Genomic DNA, 21,389 nt, shown 5'->3' with positions numbered 1-21,389 from the left:
TAATGAATATAATATGAACGAATATTACAAATACATCATTTAATAAAATAAATAATTAAAAACTGAAAATTCATATACGCGCTCGCGCGCGGATCAAGATCTAGTCTAATCTATTAAAACAGGAGTACAAAATTAAACTTATCCTTACACTTGCATAATATTTACAATAACATGCCACTGAAGTATTAAATAACCATAATTTTAAGCTATTAATGTGTTCCTAATTTAACTAATCTTTTTCTAAATAATTATTCTATTTATTAAAAAACATCCATCCACATATCTTTCTTATTAGAAGATTCTATTGTTACAAAAATATTCCTCTTTGTTTAAAATCATAAACGTGTAATTTGAAGAAACAAACAAAATTATAAACAAATTTTAATTAACCCTAATTTTTCCTTAATAATTACAATATAATGCCTCTTGTTTTTCTATCATTTATCTATATTCCTAAACCATTTAAAATTTGATTGACATGCTTACACGTCAGTTACACCTCTTAACAAACCGACATGACACAAGCATAAATTCCAGCTTCAACCGTAAAATTATACCAACCTGTTTTTGCATATACAATAAACCGAATCAGGTCAACCTATTTCATAAGCTTAATATTATCCACATAAAATGAAACATTTTTTTTTTTGTGATCGGCCCATAAAATGAAACATAATTCACATTTTCTAAACATGAAGAATATCACAATCAAGGAAATGTTATTCACCTAAAATTTGATTCCGGTTTTCTGTTAAATACTACCATACCTATCAGGTTGATTTTAAATAATTTTTAACCACACAAACACAATTTTCAGCCTCAATCCTAATATAAAACCAACTTGTTTAATATATAATATACCAAATCGGCTCAACCAAAGACATAAAATGGAGATTCTTGTAGAAATCTTCTAAACATGAAGAACATTAAATTTGAATTCGGTTTTCTGTAAAATACTACCGTACCAAACCCTTAATTTCCAATAATTTTCAACCATACATACCAAACCGGTAATTTGATTCCGGTGTATGACATTGCATTTCCTTGATTTACTGAACCGGTAATTTCCAACCACACAATCTAAAACTGCAAAGGAAAAAATAAAAAATAAATTAGTGATATTCCATAACAGCTCCTATATTTTGGCAATCACATTAACTAATACGATCTTAATCTTAGTTAAAATCTCCTATTTTCAGGCTACTCGCATTTCCTAAAATGATATCAATTGGTCAAATAAAATCTAAACTTAACTAATTCATGGAATATTCCTTCCCTATATACTATCACAAAAAATGAAATTAAGGAAATCTTTTAATTAATTTCAATTTCCATCAACAACAATATTCCACACAGTAGTTTATTAGGAACTAAGTCATATATGGAAATAAAAATATATGAACATGATATGGTTTAAAGTTAAACGATTGTAAAGTATTGTGACAAAATCAAAATATCTAAGTTTAACTATGTACAATATGATATACTTTTGAAACCAGGTGTTTTGCCCGCTAATGCCGGCATAATCATTTTATTCTTATTTTAAACACATGTATTACAAATTCAAAGATAATTATGATAAAAAATGTTTATATTCTCAAAATTTTAAAATCAATATGAAATTATTTATATAACATATTTATTTATCAAAAATATGTGTTTGTTATTACAAATACTTATTATTTTATGTCTTATTAATACAAAAAAATCAGTATGATATGTTATTATTTATTATCTTTAAAATTTCAAATTAAACATCAAATTATTTATATATGAAAAAGTTTTTTATCTATCAAAAAAATATGCTTATTATTGTGTTAAAATTTTAAAAACACTTATATATTAGAGATATTAGAGAAAATTCATAAATCTTTCAAAACACGTCTTTATATTAGTATATTCTTATTCCAAAGTCTTGAAAAACATGTTTTTAATATTATTATGTTTAATTTTTTATAAACTTCACACAAGCTAACAATATATATTTATTCTATTAAAACTGAAGTAATAACCAATACTTGCCTTCTTTAAAGTGATTTTTTATATCTCCGTCATTCGTTTTTAATTAATTTAAACCACTTATTTATTGTATTTACCAAATAATCGGACTTCAATTATTACCTCTATTACATTCTTTTTTTACTCTTTCTAATTACTTCATTAATTATATTTAGGATAATAATTCGACATTTATTTTACATGCTAACCAAAATAATTTCACAAGTTTGAATGAAACTGATTCATTCATAACAAGAATTCAACATGTTAATATATTTTTTTAATTTGTTTGTAGAATCAGTTAGACATGGGCATCCAAGTAGCCGTTAGGATACGGACCAGTTTTCTAGATATCGGATTTTTGTATTTAAAATTAAACTTTGTTCGGATATTATAAATTTTCGGACGGGATTAGTACTTGGATCCTTCTGGATCCGGATAGGTTTGTATGAAGCTAAAAATATCCAAACAACTTATGTGTTTAAAAATGTCATTAAACAATTTATATAAAAAAGTAAAAATTAACACCCGCACGGGTCAAGCTCTAGTTATCATATTAATTGTCATTCCATTCCATGTTTCATTCAGTTTAACTATTTAATTAATTATATTACCATAATAATAGCGCAAATTTTTATTATATAGTTAATCAGCATCAATTTTGTACCAATTATAAAAATAAAAAATGTATAATAATCGGGTTCTGCATATGGCTAAAAATCCGGTTTAGTCTGTTTTACTAAAAAATATATATCTTTAGTTTTAATCGGTTGAAAACTACGTAGCCAAACTCATAATTCAAAAGAATAATTTATGTGAAAAAATAATAACTTAAATCAAAATAATAAAAATGTATTACATATATTGTCACTTAATTTTTCACACCATATAACTATTTTACCAAATAAAAAATTCGTTCTATTTTTATTTGTTTACATAATCAGTTAGGCATGGACATTCGTGTACTCATTCATGTACGGATTGTTTCTTTCGGATATCGAACTTTTTGGATTTTGAAATTAAGTCTACTTGGATATTATAAATTTATGTGTACGTTTCGAGTTGGGTCCTCACGGGTTTAGATAGTTTAGTTCTAATGTATAGAAACCTTAAAATATCCAAATAACCAATGTATCTGAAACAGATTCATAATATTTTTATCAAAAATAACTACGGTATTCAATTCAATCCGAATCTCTTAAATACAATTAGTTATACGGCGACATATCTAAAATATATAGCATTAATTATGAAAAATAAATATCAACTTATAAGAAGATAAAAACCAACACCCGCAAACTCTAGTTCTTATATTACAACTTATGAGAAAACATTAGATGATAACACTCTACAACCGAGTCTACAATCGAAAATTGTATTATTCTATGACGATTTATGAATAATGGTTTTACTTGTACCGTAGTGACACTCTATTAAGTTTTTTATTTACTAGTTTGTATACTTGATGATAAATTGTATTTTATAAACTCTAACCTAAATTTTTTGTAGTAGAAACATTTAGGGAACTTTAATTTAAATGATTAGAGTAAAGGCTTCTAGCCTTCTACAATAATGTATGTATCTATTTGTTGCATTATTTCAGATCGGTCAGTTTCGACTTACGACCAACACAGCAACCCGAATTTTCCAGCTTCTATTGTACAATACACTATATCTCGATCCACGCAACCATGCAGATTTTTGTTTTCATTATTTTTATATAAATATTTTGTTTTCAATACTAAATTGGTATATATTATAATATATATGTGTTTATCAATTTTTAAAACATACATTATCGAGTAAATAATTAAAAAATTAATTTTTGTTTAATTTTTAAAATAAACTATATAGTTTAAAATTTGTTTTTATTGATTTAAGGTAGTAAAGATTAATAATTGTTAGATAATATGATTTTTGTTATTTAAAAAAAAATCTTTATAATTTTAAAAGTTAACATCGACAAATATTTAAATATTTAACTTATGGAAGTATAGTATTACAACATTAAATTATATCTATTTAATTTATACTATCTATAAATCCTATGGATCATCTATTGTTTAAATCCAATTATTGATAGCCCAATAAAAATTTCTGGTATGCCCAAAATTTAAATGATAGATTAGAGATTAAATATAACATGATTTTCTATGAATATATCCACTAGGTCCATTTTTTAAAAAATCATATATGAATCAAGGTTGTGAATTCTGTTTTAATAGTATATAAGATGAGAAAATGGTAGTAGATGTTATTAAGCATTGTGTATGCTCTAGTTTTTATGGCATCCTTATATTCCTCATCAACATGGGCGTCGAGTTTAGAGGAATTATCCACTTTTTGGTTGTGTGTGTAATGATTTATTCTGTATGTTGTATTTTATCTTTTGCTTCTTTTTTTATTGATTTGGTTTTGTTATCATTTGTACTGAACTTTTATTCCATTGTTGGAAAATAAGCTATATATAAAAATTAAAAAGCGACCAAAATGTTTTTTAAAATGAAGATTCTTTTCTGAAAAACTAAAGAATTGCTTGCATCAAACTTAAATACGCTAATGACAATTTAGAATCTCGAAATTGGTTCTCTCTAAAAAAGAAAAGCTCCAGCCGCTCTCTAAAATCTAAGAACCCTAGCTCCGGCCTGGCTCCTCCGGTGCCGGAGGCGCTCCTCCTCTCCCCTTTTCCTTGTTTTCTATTTTCTTTCTTCTTCCTGGTTTCAACCTTTGCCGATATGTTTGTTTCTCTGCGTTCGATGGGAGCCTCCCGGTTCGTGTACCAGCGGGGTAAGCTCTGGCGTTCTTTGGAGAAGCGACGAGGTAATGGAAAGACAGAAAAGAAGGAAGTCGGCTTTTAGGGTATCGGAGAAGCCAGATCTAGTTTTTCGTTTTTAGATCTACGGCGACTCCGGTTCAGGTGACGGCGCGTGACGGTCTGAGACATCTTCTCCCGTGGGTATCTTCGTCCCCCCGAGGCGGTGAGACAACCGGAGGGGAGTTGGTCGGACTGTGGTCAGAGGCATGTCTCTCGGTTCTCGGGAACATCATGTATCTAGGTGAGTGCAGAGGGAGTAGTCAACCTGAGGTACTCGCCTCTCATCAGTACGTGGCGGAGCCTTTACATCCCAGCGTCGGAGATTCGTGGTTTCCGGCTGTATGAGTTCCGCACTCTGGAGGTTTAATTGTTTGAACCGTCAGCTTTGGTCGCTGAGCCCGCTTTTCATTCCAGATCTCTGTGTCTGGTTTTTGGCTGAGGACCGAACATCGAACACTTGTGGTATGAGGTTATCTCGAGAACGCGCCTTCGGTGAAGATGCATTTGAGTCACGATCATCAAGTCTTATCATATGGCACCATTTGCTTGTGTATGAAATGTTCTCTCTTGTTTAGTCCTGCGCTTACAGTAGCTAGTAGATGTTGTCGTGTCTCGAGATCGATTAGAGGTTCAAGAGATGGGTCACTTCGGGTAATGGGGTGACTTCATTCTCATTGTGGTCCAATATACAATAGGAGTGTCAATTAGGTAGGATTGAGTCCAAGTTAGTGATTCAACTCGATACTAGATTGCCTCATTGTATTAGTGGTATAAACACTTGTGGTCAAGTACTTGTATCTGGATCTAGGTGAAATGAATGTTGTTGATGAGCCAAAAAAAAAAAAAAATACGCTAATGACAAAGAAAACAAAACCTAAAAGTCAAAACACATGAGAAATTTCAGAACCGTCCAGTCGTCCACATGAGCACAGACGATTTTTTTGGTCCTCAATTTTTTGCTTGTATAGTTCTCAAAATAAATTGCTTGTATAAACAATGTGTTTTAAACGAAAAAAAAAAAAAAAACAATGTGTTTTAAACATGTACGCGAAGCCATAGAAATTACTGATTATTTAACACTTTAAAAGTTGTATGGCACAGACCCAATGATCAATATCCTCCATATCACATAGCCCACTGTCAGAGCACACATTCTGTGGTCTAGATTTATGGAGGAATAAGAAAAACGTGTAGGGCGAAATAGGCCCGGAACTTTTATCCGAGATCCGGATTCGATCTGTGATCCGATCCGGATCCGATCCAAAAATCTGGATGTCCAGAGAGACCGAATCCGGATCCGGATAGTAAAATATTGGATCCGTCAAAGCCGAATCCGGATCCGGATATCTTGATTTTTTAGTCCGATATCCGGATCCGTAAATTTTATTAATAGCTATTTAAAAAATAGTAATATCTTATCTAAAAACTAATTTTATTTAATATATTTTCATTTTTATAATAGTATATATAAATTTTATGTAAATTTTGTAATATTATACATAGAAATAATTAAAAATATTATATATATTTTTTTATTTTTAAATTATTGTTGATATTTTATATATATTAATATTATTTTTTATTTATTTTAAAGATCCAGATCCGGATCCGGTATCCGCCGGATATTATAATTTTTAGAAGGATATCCGACACCCGAATATCCGCGAACCCGGATCCAGATAAGTATAGTAAAATTATGGATCCGCCGGATAAGGATCCGGATCCGGATATCTTAAAATTGCCTGGATACACGATCCGTCCCAGGCCCAAGGCGAAATGCCAGATTCTTTTTCACTTTATCGTTAACCACTGTGCTAGATGATTTGATTCAATAAATCTAAAATTTTAATGAGTTTTTCTTGGGTTCACCCCCTAGGGTGAACCTATAGATTCACTAACCACTAATAAGTTGCCGGTTTACATCTAATTTAAAGAAAAAAAAAAGTAAAAAATCAGATTTATGATTTCCAAAAAGGAAACAAAAAAAGAAACCGTCAAAGTTGTTAACGCCGTGATTCTCCCTTCTTCACGACAAACAGTCTTTCTTTTGCTCATTTCCTTTATACTGAGCATGTTAATCATCGATCGTTCTGAAATAATATCACTGAAGTTGCAGTGAACTTTCTGTTGTGTGAATCAGCTTTCTTTCTTCAGTTTATATACTAAAGTTGCAGTAGACGTTCTGTTGCAGTAAACTCTGTTGTGTGAATCAGCTTTCTATTGGAGGATACTGGACTTTTTCTCACACCACCCTGAGAGTCTTCACATGTTTTCATTCCTCTTTGATAATCTCGGTACCCCACAGGACTGCAAAGAGTCATCACTCTGTTTCTTTCTTTTTTTTTCTCTAGGGTTATAGTTCATAATATAGAAAGAGAGACATGAAGATGAGCTTTTACCTGTGGGGTCTTTTGTTTAAACGTAAACCCACCGCTTCAGGTCAGAGTTTATGAATAAGTTTAAACGTAAACCCACCCCTTCAAGTAGCGAAACATCACTAGTTCTATACTTCTATGAATAAGTTTAAAAAGAATGATGCTCAGAATTGATCCTGTAACCGGTTTGCTTTAAGTTGATAAGAATGCCACAAACAGGAACATCATATAATAGTTAATTATCTATTACAAAACTTCCAAGTAATGGAAGCATAAGTGAGAACCAACTGAGACTGAAGTTCATCGACATTCTTAAAACATAAAACTTAAGGAACGGAACGGAACAGTCTCAACTGGCTTCATATATTTTCTGTCATATCAAAGTGATTTAAAAAAAAAAATCTGCTTACAGAGAAGCGCAATAGAAACTAATGTATATTGAAAAAATTACATATCAGCGGAAATAAGACACTAACATTCCATTCCAAGAAGATCTGACGCCTGAAAGTAAAAGAAAATAGGAGAAATTCTCTAAACTCATACATGATGTTCAGATTGAATAGACAACAATATCTAGAGATTTACTTTGGACTGTTGGGAAGTCCTTGTATCTGACCAGCTTGCTTCCACGAATCTCATGAATGGATGCAGAAGTTGATGTGATATACATTTGACTAAAACATGAGTTATGTAGAAAATTCAGCTTCGATGTCTTATATTTCCTTGTTTCCCCTTCCTACCATTGAAGAAGAACCAGCCTAAGAACGCACCTACTGGTGCAAATACAGCGCAAGGAATATGCAAAGACTTCGAAAATGACCAATTAATATCACCTTAGCTGTGGAGAACCCTAAACCCAATGCGAAGAGCAGAAATACCACACCAAATTGGGCGACTGTTTCAAACTACATACCAAAACGAAAGCACAATATGTAACATGAAAGCGAAAACATATTTGTCGAATTCATTAGTTTTTGAGAATTTGACGTTAAAAAAATCTAAACTTACAATATATGGTGAGATATATAACAAACAATAATCGGAACTGGGTTGATTATGTGTCTCTAACAACTTGACGTGATCTAAAAGCATCAATTCAAAAACTTGAAAAAGGATACAAGAGTGCGTACAAACCGATGCAAAACTTAGCTAGAACCGTGTATTACTTAAGAATTATTTGGGAGCAGGTTCTTGTTATCAAAGTTCAAGAGGATTCACAAAACAAGGGTTACAATAACCAGACGACGACGTTAACAAAGTTTTGTGTTTTTTTTTTTTTTTTTTGTGATAATTACTAATTTCTTTTTTTACTTTTTTTTTTTCAAAAACTAAATGTGAGCTGGCAACTTATTAGTGGCCGGTGAACCTATAGATTCACCCTAGGGGGTGAACCCAAGAAAAACTCAATTTTAATTATATATAAACAAAAAATAGTAACATATAACTAATAGTGTAGGGCTTTTTGCAAAAGTGACTCAAAACTTGGAGTCAAACAGAAAACTAACCTTTTCTTTTGACTCCTTTTTTTTTTGAGATTTTAACCCCACACCTGCACTTTATCTACGAAAATGCCATTAACATTTTTTTTTTTTTCAAAAATGGCTTCTTTACTGTCTCAACCTCATCTTCTTCAAGTATTTACAATACTGCCACTGCAATGAATAGTGGCAACAACCTTGTACGAACTGTTTGGAGCTTTTAATGCCCTTTAATGCACGTAAATCTCTTTACACTCTCTCTGTTTCAATTGTTATGAACTAAAAACAACATTTCTTTCACTTTCTCTCTATATTCATCCAAAAAACTCAAGCTTTTGATTCAAAATATGGGCTATGGTTGCAGAGCCATATTTCTTTCGTTTTGACTTACGGTTGCTTTCGTTTGAGGTTCTGGGTGGTTGGAGAAGACCCTGTGTGCAAACGAAGTCATCTCACCTAGTTTAAGGTACGAATTTGAATTTTTTTTTAAGATATGTTCGCGTAGAAGACTTACTAGTAAGTCATCTGTATGTAGAAGACTTACTGATGAGTCTTCTGGTCAAACGGACGACTTAAATTAAGTCGTCCAGCTTTGTTTGTTAAAAAAAAACACTTCAGACGACTTATATATACGTCGTCTACGAGAAACGGGCTAGTTTTGCATTTGACTGAATCGTGTCAGATCTTTGACTATTTCTGGACGACTTATAATTCAGTCGTCTCTGGGAAAGTTAAAATTTCAATATTTTATGAAAACTTGACGACTTACGTGTAAGTCGTCCTAGGTTAGTTTTGTAATTGAAAAATAAAACTTCATAATTTAACTTTAACCAGACGACTTAATATAAAGTCGTCCCTCCAGAAGACTTAATTTAAAGTCGTCCGGGGAAAGCAAAGTCGTCCAGAATTTTTCCCAATTTTCTGGTCAAACCTTGCTTATCCCGGACGACCTTAAATTAAGTCGTTTAGCTGGACGACTTTCATCTAAGTCGTCTGGAGAAAGTTAAATTTCAAGTTTTATTTTTCAATTACAAAACTAACCTAGGACGACTTACACGTAAGTCGTCAAGTTTTCATAAAATATTGAAATTTTAACTTTCCCAGAGACGACTGAATTATAAGTCGTCCAGAAATAGTCAAAGATCTGACACGATTCGGTCAAATGCAAAACTAGCCCGTTTCTCGTAGACGACTTATATATAAGTCGTCTGAAGTTTTTTTTTTAACAAACAAAGCCGAACGACTTAGAATTAAGTCGTCCCTTTTAATTTTCAATTGCAAAAGTGACCTCTTTAGACGACTTACCTTTAAGTCTTCTGGACGACTTAATGCTAAGTCGTCTGCGGCAATGTTTATTGAACTTCTTCATTTCCCTTTTCTCTATGTTTACTAATGTGTTTTATTTTGAATATATGCAGATGATTTTTCAGTTACATGCAGTGTATGGAGAATGGTTGTTGAGAGATTTCCGTTGGGATTTTGTGGTTGATGATCTCAAAGGAGGAAGATTGTTTTTATTGAATGAAGATTCAACACATGCTGAACTTGTTGCAATGGCTCAAGAAGATTATAACCTGGACATGAGAACAGTGAGTGTGGAGATTAGCTACTCATTACCAGCAGAAATGATGATGGATCCAGGCAGTCTTCCCATTCATGTTACAAGTGATAGACAAGTTCGAAACTTGCTGGAGATACTCAAAACCCATAGAGTATGTCTTTGTGTATCAAGCCGCAGCAAGGTCGAAACGGTTTCAGAGAAAAGGGATATTGATGAAGCTGGTGAATGGGAAAAAGATGTTGGTGATAATGATGAAGCTGGTGAATGGGAAGAAGATGTTGGTGATAATGATGAAGCTGGTGAATGGGAAGAAGATGGGGAGGAGGAAAATGGGGAGGAGGATGCTGATAATTCTATTGTTGGTGAAACGGATCAGAATGGTGGGGATTACAGTCTTTATGGAAAGGTTCCAGATGAGGACGAGGAAGATGATGATAATATTTGTTTTGAAGAAATCCAAAAGACATATGCTAAGACAAATGCTATTTTAGTCGTCCAGTGTATTTTATTTTTAGACGACCTTCTACTAAGTCGTCCAGTGTATTTTATTTTTAGACGACCTTCTACTAAGTCGTCCAGTGTATTTTATTTTTAGACGACCTTCTACTATCCCTTCAAGTGTATTTTATTTTTAGACTACCTTCTACTATCCCTTCAAGTCGTCCAAACCTTCTAGACGACTTATTTGTAAGTCGTCCAGTTGGAAAACCTTCCAGACGACTTATAATAAGTCGTTCAAACCTTCTAGACGACTTATTTGTAAGTCGTCCAGTTGGAAAACCTTCCAGACGACTTATTTCTTCCAGACAACTTATATATTTACAAGTTCAAATACAAACACTAATCTTCCAGACAACTTATATATTTACAACTTATATATTTACAAGTTCAACTTATATATTCAAATACAAAGACAAGTTCAAATACAAACACTAATCTAATCATACAAGCCCACGAACTTATCACCATCCACATTTTCTTTTAGATGCTGATCAACAAGCTCCTTCCATATATCCACCGCCATATTATCCCTCATTTTCTTTGCGTTGCACCTAGCAAAGTCTTTAGGGTCAAAGGAGACACCGAGAGCATGACATTCAATGTACTTTACAGTGTACACGCCACAATCACCATTGTTGGCCGTGGGTACACCTTTCAGCGGTCTCTCATATGTGTATGGATCCAACCCGTATTTGACCCGTATTTCGTCGGTGGCTGCGCACTCAACAAGCAGATAAGGGACCATCTGGAGAAAAGGCTCCATTATCGCATCCCATGCGTCTGGTACACTAGATGAAGGTATGCTGTCCCAGACGACTATGTGCCTCTTAGGGATCGATATCCAAATAGCAACCCAATGCTTGTCGTCCAAGTTCACTGGCGCATAGATATCATCAATGTCCTCCCCCCACTTCTTGTTTGATTGGCAAAATGAAGGTATTGATCCGTCATAAAAATACGACGCCCCACCAGGTAGAACTCTTCCTAAACCTTTGTGATCAGGTTCCGATGTTTTGAAGAGGTGATACTGCTCTCTCCAAGACTGGGAAAAGTTGTGATCCAGGAAGCACATTCGCTCGCTCCTGAAAGCTTGTGGGTTCTCCTGATACCTCTGCCTTAGCACATTAATCCAAGCATCTATATGCTGCATATTAAATATAACAAGTTAGAAGTTACCAGACGACTTAAATATAAGTCGTCTACGTGGTCGTCCAAGTAGACGACTTTCCAGACGATTTATCTTTAAGTCGTCTGGAAAGTAGTCTACTTGGACGACTTTGTAGACGACTTAAATCGTGTGCAGAAGACTTACGCAGTCTTCCAGCCATCCTCTGGCTGTCCGGAGGAAGTGGTACCACCTTGTTGGTGATGTACGTGGTTTGTCCTTGGTCTTAGTTAAATAATGACTGCAAACAAAAAAAGCAATCAGTTTTGGACGACTAAATCAAGCTATTATGGGTAAAGCAATCACTTACGGATCAGTTTTCAACCAATCAGCGAGTTCCTTCAACCGATCTTTGTTTACTGGCGGAAATGGATTATAGGCTGCCACTTTATCTTTTTTTTTCTCTGCCGTATAAGGAGATCTCACAGTGGGAGCAGGTTTCTTCGCTCGTTTACTCTTTGCACGCTTGTCCAATACAACCAGGCTCGATTCTGAAACTGGATCGCTTGGCTCGGTGGAAGCGAGGCTCGGTTGTTGATCGGTGGAAGCGAGGCTCGGTTGGTGATCGGTGGAAGTGACAGCAACAATCTCTTTGGAGGTCTTATTTACCGAGTTCGCCTCGGTTGCTGTATCCTCCGGCAACCATCTCTGCAATAAAAGTTGCACACAAGTTAACTCTGGACGACTTAAACAAAAGTTGTCTGGACGACTAGTTGGACCTGGACGACTTAAAATTAAGTCTTCCGTGGTCAACTAGTCGTCCAGACAACTTACGTTTAAGTCGTCCAGGGTCAACTAGTCGTCCAGACAACTTTTACAGTCGTCTGGACAACTAGTTAACCCTGGATTTGATACTAACCTCTTTGATTTGAGGAGGCTGTTTCTTTTGAGGAGGAGGCTGTTTCTTTTGAGGAGGAGGAGGCTGCTGCTGTTTCTTTTGAGGAGGAGGAGGCTGCTGCTGTTTCTTTTGAGGAGGAGGAGGCTGCTGTTTGGTTTGATGAGGAGGAGGCTGGTTACTAACCACGGTTTCATTGGCATGAGGGGTAGCCTGTTTGTTTCTACCCCCGGTTTCTTTGGCAAGAGGGGTAGGTTGTTTATCTTGAGGGGTAGCCTGTTTGTTTCTACCCCCGGTTTCTTTGGCAAGAGGGGTAGGCTGTTTATCTTGAGGGGTAGCCTGATTGGTGACACCAACCTTCTTCTCCACAGCTTCCAATCTATCGGACAACTTCCTAAACTCCCTCATGCACTTATTAAACCCTTTTTTCATGCAGTCAGCTACGCCCTTGAACATAATTTCCAACTCCTCTCTGGTCACCCCTCTAGCCTCTTCTCTAGCCTCTTCACTAGCCACTTTAGGAGCCTCTTTACGAGCTTTCTTCCGAGGTCTTGGATTGTCTTCCTCCTCCTCCTCCTCCTCCTCCAACACAACCATCTCTTTGGCCTTCTTTGATGGAGTCACAACCTTAGGTTTTGTATTGACCTTAGTACCAGTGACTTCCCAGCAATCCATGGTCCACTTCCACGGTCTCCGCTCATACATGACTTTAATGATGTTCTCCGCGGGCAGGTCCTCAACCTCAGAGTCCCATTTTGGCCACATTTCACTAATGTCCTTCTCAACAAAGTTGATCACGCGGGTCTGCAGTAAATAGAAGAATCGAGTTAGATATTTGAAAAAAATACTAAATAGACGACTTAATTATAAGTCGTCTACTAAGTCGTCCAGCTGGAAGACCTTCCAGACGACTTATAATAAGTCGTCTAATAAGTCGTCCAGATGGAAGACTTTCCAGACGACTTAATTAAGTCGTCCGATAAGTCGTCCAGCTGGACGACCTTCCAGACGACTTATAATAAGTCGTCTGCGCAGTCTTTTGGATTGAAGTAAATACCTGACTCAAGATAGCAGCTTTCATTGATCTGCGGCCTCTGCTGCCCTCGTAAGCCAGTATCGGTGGAGACGGACTGTCTGCTCTGGGACCACCAATACTAGCACCCAATTCCGGCATAGCTGTGTACGTCCAGACCTGAAGAACTTGTATAAACCCATCCACGGTGTAACAGCCAGCAATTTCTTTGTTCCACAAAGAGTCCATCAGCACCTTAAATGCGACTCTCCCCCATGGATAATTCTCAAACCGTTCTAAATCCATCACTAGCCTTGCCAGAGTAGATCGTGTAGCGGTTGAAAACTTTCTCCCTTCAATGAATCCAGTGAAGATGGAGAGGTACGCGAGCCGCTTGCGATCTTCCCTGGACCAATCCCCGCATCTCTGCAGTGCTGCTATTATCTGATCAGTAGTTGGGCCAGCTTCCAGATGAACTCCCAGCATCCCCCAGAAAGAAACCATCTCTGGGGTAACGTCACATTTTGGTGTCTCAAGGTCCCCGATGTACTCGCAGTTTAGACCAGTGAGGTTTTCAAACTCTAACAGTGAAAACCTCAAAGGTTCTGGACCAACGAGAGACCACATCTCATACTTCTTCTTAATGTCCAGCTTGAAACTGAGCATGTAGTGAACCAGCCTTGAAGCCCAACCAAATCCCTGCTCCTTGAACTTGATGAAAACTCCCAAACTCGACTCCTTGAGCTCTTCAAATTCGTCATCAGTAAGAGCTTTCCTAAGAGCAGTATGCAACTTGCTGTTATCCGTATGATACGAAATGCTATTGTGGGCTTCTGGTTCTTCTCCTGATGTGTATAACCTACGGGGGAGTTCTGGAATATCCATCCTTTTTGTCTGCAAAATAATCAAAGACAACAATATAAGTCCAGACGACTTAGTAGACGACTTATAATTAAGTCGTCTGGAAAGTCTTCCAAATGGACGACTTATATTTAAGTCATCTACTAAGTCGTCCAGTTGGAAGACTTTCCAGACGACTTAAATTACTTACAAGTCTTCCAGTCGCAGAAGGAGTTGGAGTACTCGTCATTGCGGTTATAGATCTGAAAAAATAAACGTGAAACGGTGAGAAGGAGTAAATTGATAGAGACAACGTTTTATGTTCATCTTTTCCTCGAGATTGATGACTTAGCGGCGTTAGGGTTTACAGAGAAACGGCGCTAAGGTTTACAGAGAAGAAGCGGCGGCGCTAGGGTTTAGAAGAAGCGGCGGCGCTAGTGTTTAGAACGTTGGTGACCACGGTGGCGAGGGCGACGGTTTGTTCGGAAATAGTGGAAGCGGCGGCGCTAGGGTTTAGAGGAATCGGCGGCGCTAGGGTTTAGAGGAATCGGCGGCGCTAGGGTTAGAAGAAGCTGCGGCGACAACGGTGAGAATGAAGTGAGATAGATAGCCGATGTTGAGAACGATGGTTTGTTCGGAAATCGTGGGAATTCGAAATCGCCTTTGAGAGAGAACTGTTAGGGTTTCTGAATATCGCGAAAAATGAAACAAAAAAAAAATCACCTTATATATTGGGTAAATAATCCGGTTAGCTTTAAAATTACATTGGTAAACTTTAAGGTTTGGTCCGGTTTAGACGACTTATTCTGGCTGATAATGTACAACAGACGACTTAATATTTAGTCGTCTGTTTTCAGACGACAAAATATTAAGTCGTCCTAGACCCTAAAATGAACCCCTAAACTAAAATGAATAGATTAACTAACTAACCACGTTATAAAATCAAATTATACTTAAATAGTGTTTACTATACACAGAAATGAACACGCATAAGTAATTTTAAAAATTTTCAAAGACGGTTTTAATGCTTTCCAAAATCTAACCCTAAGAACGCATACAATACTACAACATATGTTGATGAAACATAAACTTAAGAATATCATGACTCACTACTTTCACTCATCTATGCTGAAAACAATTGAAATTTGTTATATCTTAATTTATACCTCCTAAGACATATGTTAATTACATAATTCCCATTTTTCACTTATCAAAATATTTTTTACAAAATTTTTAAATTATGTTTAAGACTAACTGTCCAGACGACTTTAAGTTAAGTCGTCTGGACGACTTATTTTCAAGTCGTCTAAACAGACGACTTGCGAGGGGTAGAAACGTAAAAAGAATTCCGTTTTTTTGTTTGGTCACAAGGGGATAGTTGTAATTTCAATAGCCTTTTAGGTTACTTTTGCATTTGACCCAAGTTGGGGTATTGTTTTGGGTTTGACTCCAAGTTTTGAGTCACACTTGGCAATTCTCCCAATAGTGTAAGCTGTACCAGCTTCTTCTATTGGTTGAAGTTTAAGAACTTTCTAATTTGAAGTGCCTAAACAAACCATTATAAGAAATGACATTATATAAGGACATTATCTACAACTTTAAATTTTAAAGTACAATCTAAAAATAAGCAAAAATTACTTTGAATAACAAAACTAGAACTTAAATGACAGAAATACGTGAACACTAGCTTCTCCCGGTTGTACTTGGCGGACAAAGCAACTGATAGCACCGAATCATGATTTTTGAATTTCACCTAAATTTTGGTAATGTCGTTTTTTCCTCCATCATCTTATTTTCATGATTAAATATCTCATTTTCATGTCGAGATTGATCATATCAAACCCCGATCAATCCCACCTAAATATCAATTAGTTAGGACCAAGTTTTAAATATCATTTTTATATTATTAATTTTAGTGAAAGAATTGCTCCATACACTAAAAAGATTTAATGAAAGCTTAAAACATTATAAGAAACTTTTAAAAGTTGGAAAACATCAATTTTCAAAAATTAGTCGGCTAATTTAGGGGATTTTCAATAAGATTCACAAGGTACCGGTAAATTTAACACCACCTAGGAATGGGTAAACAAACCGAAACCAAACCAGTACCAAGTCGGGCCCAATAAAAATGAATTCTAACCAAATTGAATCCGACATAAATTCTAAATACACTACAAAAAAAGAGTGGTTTAACATCATTTAATTTCTATTTTTGCATTACTTATAAATGATGTGAAAGAATTTTATATCACTTATATAAATGACTCTGAAAGTGGTGATGCAAATAATATACATCATTTTCTTAATAATTGATGTAAAAATACTAAATAATTTCATCAGTTATTATAAGTGATGTCAAGATATATCAGTTATAGAAAATGATTTCAACAGTTAAATCAATTCTGTAAATTGATGTTAATATTAACATTACTTAAAATAATTGATTTAAATATTTATATCATTTAATAATAACTGAAGTAAATTTAATATTTTTAAAAGAGATTTTAATAATTATATCGTTTACAATTATTAGTTTAAAATATTAATATTTTTTGTTCTTAAGTATTTTTTTATTAATATCGATCTATACATTTATGTCAAGAAATAAATCAATTAAAAGATTTTTTCATTACTTTTTTTTTTCTTTTTCTTCATTCCAATGAAGATACAATATGAAAAAAAAGAAGATATAGAAGGCCTCCAAAAACATGAAGAGGATGAATTCAGCAAAAGAAAAATGGTAAAAAAAATGTTAAATCTCCACATGAGAATTCTTCGGTCAATATTTTTCTTCTCCTTCATTATATGTTCTTCTATTGACGGTGTTCTTAAACTGATAACTGCTCCTGGAAAAAAAAAAAAAAGAGAATATCAGAAGATCTAGTAATTAAGAATCACTACTGAATCAAAAAATGTTATGATTTAAAATTGTAAATGGATAAAGAAGAAATACATTTATTAGTACAATGGAGTAGTGGGGGTAGTAGACGGTGTGGAGTCGAATGTGAGAATCACATAGTTTCAAAATTGTAAAGTGTCATCATTTGCTTTTGCATATATAGAAGACATGAGGCTGTGAAATTTAGAAAGAACTTTTTGCCTTAATGTGTCATTTAGTTTTTGACTTATAAGAAATAGAGGGATATATGAACACAAGAAAAACACGTATGAATTGTAACTTACAGTGGGAGATGAACGAGGGTTTGAAAGAAGAAGAAGAGGATGATTTGTTGAGATATATAAAAGAAAAACTTCTTTTCAGCAAAATAGTTATAAATAAGATCCACTAAGTTAAAGATACAAAACAAAACAAAAACTAAATCAAAAGAATCGTAACTTCTTTCCTAATATTGGGTTCTTTGAAATTTCAGCTAATTTTTATTGATTTAAATTAAGTAAATATTATATAACTGTTTTAACTGATGTAAATGCAGATAACATGACATCACTTTTATTAAACTGATGTTAAACAAAAATATGGTTATATAATTTTTATTAGCATCAGTTTTCTATTGATGTAAATTTTGTATCATCTTAATAAGTGATGTTAACCAAAATAATACATGCATCAATTATTTAACTGATATAAATTTATAGAATAAAATCACTTTTGTCTAAATGATTTAAACTAATAAAGATTACATCATTTTACTGAACTGATGTAAAATTAATTAATATTAACATCATTTACAAATAAGTAATTTAAAATGACATCACTTATTTTTATGATACAATTTAAGTGATGCAATTCAATTGTTTTTTTGTAGTGATATGACTTGTTTTATGGTATTTAAGGTTATGGTTTTTATCTGAACAGAACTCGAATCCGAATGAATATCTGAAAAACTCAAAAAAATTAAAATTTTAGAAAAATAGTTGTGCTAAACCCGAACTCAATGGCAGTGTAAATGGCTGCCTAAAGAAAAAATTAATATTGTGCCACAGTGGAGCCAAACCATGTACTTTGAACACAATGAAGAAGGGCACAACCACTAGACTACATGCATCATTTACATAATTACGGTGCCCCTAAATTATTATCCTAAATTGGCTTCTAAAGCTCTAGTTTTACTAGCTTTGTTAGGGCCGGCACTGCGAATAAGTTTTCAAAATACTCTAAGGGGGATGTATTCAATTGAGAGTTTTAGGTGATTTGTATCAAAATGACAAATTCACTGTTATTGAAACATGAATTTTAAAAACTCATTTAAAATCCAGTGTTATTGAACTTGACATTTTATAAAAGTACTATGAAATCCACTGTTATTGAAAATATTTTAAGTTGTGGAGTTTTAAAGTTTTCAAGTGATTTTAGAGTGTTTGGGTGGAGTTTCTTAGTTAAAAAAAATAAAACTCAAATCCCATGGTTTTAGGTGACATTTTAGAGTGGTTTAACAAAAATCATTTTATTCTCTGCAATTCTTTAAAATCATCTAAAACTTCATTAAAAGTCAAATCACCTCAAATTTTAGATTGAATACATCCCCCTAAGATTTCTTTGGATACCTAAAATAAGTATCAATTACATTAATAATTAACTCAAACACTTAGTTTAATATAGTTTGGTATGTGGTGCTCTTCCTTCTTCAATATAGTTAAGTTTATCAGATTTGATGTGTGTTTTCGTTTTGAATTTATTGGATATGATGTGTTTGCACATAGTTTTGAGTTTTATTATCTAATTTCATTTTCACTCTCTAATTTCACTTGTCAAAAATTACACTAAAACTAAAAAAATTACGAAAAGAGAATTTTTCATTTTTCATTTTTCATTTCTCATTTCAAGTTTTTGATTTTTGGTCTTTGTTTTATTGGATCTCTCTAGTTTTCGGGTTTAACTAGGTACAAAACAATATTTTGAAACCAAAAACCTGATTAAGATCCGAAACCCAAAATTATATTTGGTTCAACCAGAATTTAGAAATTTTACTAACCCAAACTAGACCCGACCAAACCCGAACCGAACTTTTATAATATCCGAGCGGGACTAAATTTCATAAACTCGAAAATTCGAAATCCGAATGAACTCGAACCGAAACCTTCTCCGGATTTCGAATTCCCAACCCTACCAATGCATACTTACAAAATTAATTAGAAGCTATATATTCTTATTCTGCATATTTAATGAAATGTTGATTTGTATATCGTTTTATTTATTTATTTACATCAAGTGAATTTCACTTGCATCATTTACTTGGACCCGCATAGTAAAATAGGCTAAAGTGGGTATTATAAGGCGTCTGTTTTATCTAGTTGAACAAACTTACAATAGCTTTGTTGTGTTTATCGATCCAGATATGAAGTCTCAAGCCGGGATGGGGAAGCCGACCAGATATATATATACGTTGGAAAAGCGCACACTGATGATATAACCTCTGTTAAGTTCTCTAGCGATGGGAGAATTCTCTTGTCAAGAAGTTTTGATTTCTCTTAAGGTAAACCCTTAAATCATATCCAGTTGTTTTCTCAGAGCTGCTATATCAACAGAACTATTTCTTGATCAGGTGTGGGACTTGCGGCAGCAGAGCCGGCCTTGGAGGTAAGCGGGAGAAGCGGCTGATTCCGGCCGTCATTAAATTATCACGTTTAGCGGCCACATTTTCACAATATTTATCCATAGCTCCAGTGGTAATGGTGAAATTTGAGCTATGTGAGGGTGAGGGTTCGAGACTCTACGCAGTGACATTTTTCTAAAGTTGTTTCTTTTTTAAATAATTAAACATAAATAGGCCACTTTTTCTTCGTTCTGCTTCCAGCCCGGTAAATACACGGACCGGCTCTGTGCGGCAGATGAAAGAAGCCCTAAAGGCTTTTGACGGTCTCCTAATAATTATCCTCAAACCAACATTGCCTTTAGTCCAGATGAACAAATCATCCTCACTGGAACATCCGTTGAGAAGGTACAGTACAACAGGAGGTTTGCTCTGCTTTTACGACCGCTCCAAACTCGAGATTGTTCAAAAAGTTGGAATATCTCCAACTTGCAGCGTGGTGCAATGCGCTTGGCACCCGAGGTTAAACAACAACAACAACAATGTTCCTCTGAGATTGTTTCATGACTTCACATTTAAGAGAGGTTTCCATTGTCTGTAGATATTTGCAACATCTGGAGACAAAAGCCAAGGAGGAACTCACATTCTTTACGACCCAACTCAGAGCGAGAGAGGTGCATGTGTCTGCGTTGCACGTGCACCAAGGAAGAAATCTGTAGACGATTACCAACCAGAGCCAGTAATACACAATCCTCATGCATTACCGTTGTTCAGAGACGCACCAAGCCGAAAACGACAAAGAGAGAAACAATTGAAGGATCCTGCTAAAGCCCATAAGCCTGAGCTTCCCATGAGTTGTCCTGGTCATGGTGGAAGAGTTGGAACCACTGGTAGGAGCTTATTAACACAGTATCTTCTCAAGGTAAGACTCTTCAGTATCTTGTTCAAGTTGTTCGACTAGAGTTATGAGTGTTATTGAAATTAATTCGTGTGTGTTTGCATTGCAGCAAGGTGGGATGATAAAAGAGACGTGGATGGAGGAAGATCCAAGAGAAGCGATATTGAAATACGCAGAGGTTGCTGTTAAAGATCCTAAGTTTATTGCACCTGCTTACTCTCAGACCCAGCCTGAGACCATCTTGGCTAAATCGGATGATGATGAAGAAGGTGACGTCAAAAAATAACTTAAAAAAGAGTTTCCAAGATACTTCACTTTACTCGGCTACAATTTCGTCTACTCTGTGTAATGATCATCACATATCATGTCACATTAGAAAAATGGAAACAACATAGTTTTATGCCGGAAATGCAATTTAG

At 34.6% G+C, this 21,389-nt stretch overlaps 1 protein-coding gene, 1 long non-coding RNA gene and 1 pseudogene across 2 annotated transcripts; 1 reads left to right on the top strand and 2 right to left on the bottom strand.

Moving 5' to 3' along the window:
• Positions 1–11,164: 11,164 nt before the first annotated feature.
• LOC125593385 lies at positions 11,165–14,625 on the bottom strand. The gene is made up of 6 exons (XM_048769923.1): positions 13,786–14,625; positions 13,209–13,532; positions 12,753–13,067; positions 12,204–12,541; positions 12,041–12,134; positions 11,165–11,872 (listed from the first exon to the last, which is right to left on the bottom strand). Exons 1-6 carry the CDS (start codon positions 14,623–14,625, stop codon positions 11,165–11,167), a joined length of 2,619 nt encoding a protein of 872 aa, XP_048625880.1.
• Positions 14,626–17,185: 2,560 nt separating this feature from the next.
• Positions 17,186–18,353, bottom strand: LOC125593383. Its single transcript, XR_007329299.1, has 2 exons — positions 17,534–18,353; positions 17,186–17,426 (listed from the first exon to the last, which is right to left on the bottom strand). It is a non-coding gene; the product is annotated as an uncharacterized LOC125593383 (long non-coding RNA).
• A 1,356-nt stretch (positions 18,354–19,709) lies between these two features.
• Positions 19,710–21,345, top strand: LOC106449240 (annotated as a pseudogene).
• The last annotated feature ends 44 nt before the right edge of the window (positions 21,346–21,389 follow it).

The sequence above is a fragment of the Brassica napus genome, chromosome C9 (assembly GCF_020379485.1).
Source record: "Brassica napus cultivar Da-Ae chromosome C9, Da-Ae, whole genome shotgun sequence".
NCBI classification, from domain to species: Eukaryota; Viridiplantae; Streptophyta; class Magnoliopsida; order Brassicales; family Brassicaceae; genus Brassica; species Brassica napus.
This window is presented reverse-complemented; position numbering and strand designations above follow the sequence as displayed.

Excerpts from the sequence above, each read along its gene's own strand:
- LOC125593385 (XM_048769923.1), bottom strand. The coding sequence starts at position 14,625 with ATGGATATTCCAGAACTCCCCCGTAGGTTATACACATCAGGAGAAGAA. Across the intron at positions 12,542-12,752 it reads AGCCTCCTCAAATCAAAGAG|AGATGGTTGCCGGAGGATAC; the intron begins GTTAGTATCAAA and ends CTTTTATTGCAG. Across the intron at positions 12,135-12,203 it reads GATTGGTTGAAAACTGATCC|TCATTATTTAACTAAGACCA; the intron begins GTAAGTGATTGC and ends TTTTGTTTGCAG.